The sequence below is a fragment of the Penaeus vannamei genome, chromosome 35 (genome assembly GCF_042767895.1).
Source record: "Penaeus vannamei isolate JL-2024 chromosome 35, ASM4276789v1, whole genome shotgun sequence".
Lineage (NCBI taxonomy): Eukaryota > Metazoa > Arthropoda > Malacostraca > Decapoda > Penaeidae > Penaeus > Penaeus vannamei.
Window position 1 is genome coordinate 28,388,602 of NC_091583.1, and position 5,000 is coordinate 28,393,601.

Genomic DNA, 5,000 nt, shown 5'->3' on the forward strand with positions numbered 1-5,000 from the left:
CATTCCTCTTGTAGCACTCTTCTGCCGAGCCAATAACACGGCTGTTTTCTTTCTGCCTCATCTTCTTGTGAATGAACTATTGTGATTGTGCATTACGAATGCTGGTGCTGTATGGTATATTTCATCCAGCCAAACCCTAGATCTTTTCCTCCTGATAGATCATTGTATTCTTATTTATACATCTAAACAATCATAAATACATCATATACCTATTGCTTTTTTATATGATAAAAATGATTCTATGTATTTTTCTTACACATTCATAGGAAATCTATTTGCATTTCAATATGAGGTGTAATAGTGATAACTTTTTCTACTGTACTGACACTCCTGTTTGAGATATGATAATGAAATAGGCATATACATTTTCTGGTGGATAAAATAGTACTTTTCAAATGTCAACAACCAAAATTTGCCCCAGAGAAAAAATAAATTATGCTGAGGGGACTAACAAGCTGGAGAATTTTTGGCTTTTAGAGGTTAAATGATATCAATGACATGTAACTGTGCCCATTATCATGGATTGAAATGCACAAATCAGTAGAATTCAGTTAAAATGTACCAAGATTTATTATCATTCTTTATCTTAAAGATTTATTCAGAATTATATCAGTAGGTTTTCATTTGCTTGGTGTATAGATGTTTCTCACCAAAGGATCAAATTGAAGTGCTAGTTTTCATGTGAACATGGAAAAACGTGCTGTCACTGCTAGAGCCTATACTGGTTATGATATCAACAATGCACTCTGCCAAAGTGACAAGTAAGGAACTATGATAACTGGTATGAATCTAAAGATGATCACTGGGCACATAGTCTGACATGACAGTAAAATTTGCTAAAATGTACTTATGTTAGAGATTTATATTCTAAGATGGTCTACATCTGGCAAAAAAGAGAGAGAGAGAAGAAGAAAAAAAAGTGTAAATCATGATCTATGTCCACTAATCCCCCTAAAAATGAATTTCCCTTGGTTCCCCAAGCTTATTTCATGAAGAACGATAATGATAACTCCAACAATGTTATGAAAGAGGATATCAAAATTATTACATTGAAATACACAATATGAAGTATGTAAAATATATTCTTGTTAGAAACAGAAAATCACAGAAATTCATTCTCCTTCAGAATTTTTATTTTAAAACATTAATTTTGAAACTGAGTTTCTGTTTTCATAGCACTCTCCAAGATAGATTTTGGTGATGGTGGACACATGCTCTCCCTGAGTGCTTTCTATTTCAAAATTCATGTAACATCAGATAAATCCTGGTTTTATATTAATTTTGGCCTTTATTTTAGTTTCTAGAAGAACAAATGTTCTCTAGATAGATTAAACCGGTTTTCGTGATACACCAAACTCATCTATCTTAATGGATAAATACAATGGATTCTACATAGAGCAAGATCTAAACCTAAGCTACTGATATCAAAAGAAACCATAATTATATTAAAAATGGGAAAGACTCTAACACAAACTTACTCAAAAGAACTTTACTAAATGTCCCGACCATAGGAATTATGAAACTGCTTTTCATTCGGAAGCATAACGGGGGATCCGTCATATCAGGAAATGGCCATCCATGCCTCAGCTTTAATTCCACTAATTTCTTCTCGGACTCGCATTTCGGGCCTGGTTCCGTGGTCTCAGTGGCATCGGGTGCCATCACGCCGAGTAGGAGCTGGTCAGCTGATACCTGCTGGCACTGCACTGCGGAGGATCAAAACAATCGGCGTTTGTTAGTGGGTGAAATTTTTGTTTTGGACTTAATTTTGTGAAAAGATGCTGTATTTTCTAAAAATTAGAGTTTTCTGAAATATAATGAATAATATATATCCTTTTGTTTAGTGATTATATATATTTTTTCTGTTTTGAATGAACAATGAATGAGGTTGTCTGAGAGGAAGGGTGCGTTTGTAGGTGAGCGAATTTCGAAGGTTTGGTAAAATTCGGTGAACAAAATTCTATATATGTTATTCAATCTTTAATTTGACCGTTTTCACAAAATATCTTAAAACTAGTAGAATTAATTTATTTCATGAGGTTCCTCTAATGCTGTTAGTTTTGGTTTTGTATAAATGTACTTCTTGCCAGAAAAAAATAACAATAATAATAACAATAATAATAATGATGATAACAACAGCGACAATAATAATATCAATTATAATGATAATGACAACAAGAACAATAATAATGATAATAATAATGATATCAATACTTATAAAGAATATTATTCCTTATTATCATTATTATTATTACAACAGTAATAATAATGATAATAATAATAGTAATAATATTAATAATAATAATAATAGTAATAATATTAATGATAATAGTAGTAATAATAATTACAGAAACAATAATAATAAAAATAATTATTATAATAATAACAACAACAACAACAACAATAATAACAATAATAATAATAATAATAATAATAATAATAATAATAATGATAATAATAATAATGATAATAATAATAATAATAATAATAATAATAATAATAATAATAATAATAATAATAATAATAATAATAATAATAATAATAATAATAATAATGATAATAGTAGTAATAATAATAATGATAGTAATAATAATGATAACAATAATAATAATAATAATAATAATAATAATAATAATAATAATAGTAATAATAACAATAAGAATAATAACAATAATAATAATAATAATAATAATAATAATAATAATAATAATAATAATAATAATAATAATAATAATAATAATAATAATAATAATAATAACAATAACAAAAATGATAATAATAATAATAATAATAAACAATAATATTGATAATGATAATAATAATAAAAATAACTACAAAAGTAACAATTATTATACAAACAATGATAAAAGTGATGATAATAATGATGATGTTAATGATGTCAAGGATAATAATAGTAATAATAATAATAGTAATAATAACAGTAATACTACTACTACTACTACTACTACTAATAATAATAATAATAATAATAACAATAATAATAATAATAATAATAATAACAATAATAATAACAAAATAATAATAATGATAATAATAACAATAATAATAATAATAATAATAATAATAATAATGATAATAATAATAATAATAATAATAATAATAATAATAATAATAATAATAATAATAATAATAATAATAATAATAATAATAATAACAATAATGATAATAATAAAATAATAATAATAACAAAACAACAACAATAATAGTAATAACAATAATTATTATAACAATTTTGCTTATTACAACGACAGTGATGACAATGACAATAACGATGATCACAGGAATCTTAAGAACAACAACAATAGTAATGGTAATAATGATATTGATAATAAAACAATAACAATAACAATAATAATAATAATGATAGTAATAATAATATTATTAATAATAAGAAGAACAATGATAATAACAATAATAAAAACAATAATAATGACAATAATAATAATGATAATAACAATATTATCATCAATGAAAATAATTATGACAGCAACAACAACAATAATAATAATAATAATAATAATATTAATGATAACAAAAATGATAACAATAATGGTAATAATAACAATAATGATAATATTAAAAATATATATAGATAATAAAAATAACATTGATAATAATAATAATAATAACCATAATAATAATAATAATAATAATAATAATAATAATAATAATAATAATAATAATAATAATAATAATAATAATAATAATAATAACAATAATAACAATAATAATAATAATAATAATAACAATAATAATAATAATAATAATAATAATAATAATAATAATAATAATAATAATAATAATAATAATAATAATAATAATAATAATAATAATAATAATAATAATAATAATAATAATAATAAAATAATAATAATAATAATTGCAATAATAATGATAATGACAATAACAACAATAATAAAAATAATGATGATGATGATAATAATAATAACAATAATAATAATAACAGTAATAATAATGCTAATAACAACAACAACAACAACAACAATAATAATAATAACAATGATTATAATAATAACAAAATAATGATAATATCAATAACAAAAATAGTGATAATAATAATGATAATAATAATATCAATAATAATAACAATAACATGTTGATGAAAATGAAAATAATAATGAATAAATAAAATATAATAATGACAATGATAATAAAAATATCAACAGCATACTAATAATTGATACTAATAATAATGATGATAATAATAATAATAATGATAATAATAATAATAATAATGATAATAATAGTAATCATAATAATAATAACAACAACAACAACAACAACAGCAATAATAATAATAATAATAATAATAATAATAATAATAATAATAATAATAATAATAATAATAATAATAATAATAATAATAATAATAATAATAACAATAATAATAATGATAATAATAATAATAATAATAATAATAAAAATAATAATAATAATAATAATAATAATAATAATAATAATAATAATAATAATAATAATAATAATAATAATAACAACAACAATAATAATAATAATGATAATGATAATAATAATGATAATGATAATAATAATAATAATGATAATAATAATGATAATAACAATAATAATAATAATTATTATTATTATTACTATTATTTTAATGATAACAATAATAACAATGATAAAAATAATAACAACAACAATAAAAATAATATTAACATTAATGATAATCATCATCATCATCATTACTATGATTATTATCATTGCTATCATTATTTTTTATCATTAACATTATCATCATCATCATTATGATTATAGTATTAATAATTATCATTACCATCTTTATTGTTAATATTGTCATTACCATTATCAAAATCATCATTATTATTATTATTGCCATTATCATCATCGTCATTATCATCATCATTATCATCATAATTATTATTATTATCATAATCATTATTATTATCATTATTATTATTATCATTATTATTATTATT

At 20.3% G+C, this 5,000-nt stretch overlaps 1 protein-coding gene across 1 annotated transcript in view; it reads right to left on the reverse strand.

Annotated features, from left to right (window-relative positions):
* Taz (tafazzin, phospholipid-lysophospholipid transacylase) overlaps positions 1-5,000 on the reverse strand; it is a 19,364-nt gene that overhangs the window by 10,689 nt on the left and 3,675 nt on the right. Inside the window, exon 2 of the mRNA XM_027374978.2 lies at positions 1,479-1,706. Within this exon, the coding sequence (XP_027230779.1) occupies positions 1,479-1,706 (228 nt within the window). The remainder of the gene's footprint in view (positions 1-1,478; positions 1,707-5,000) is intronic.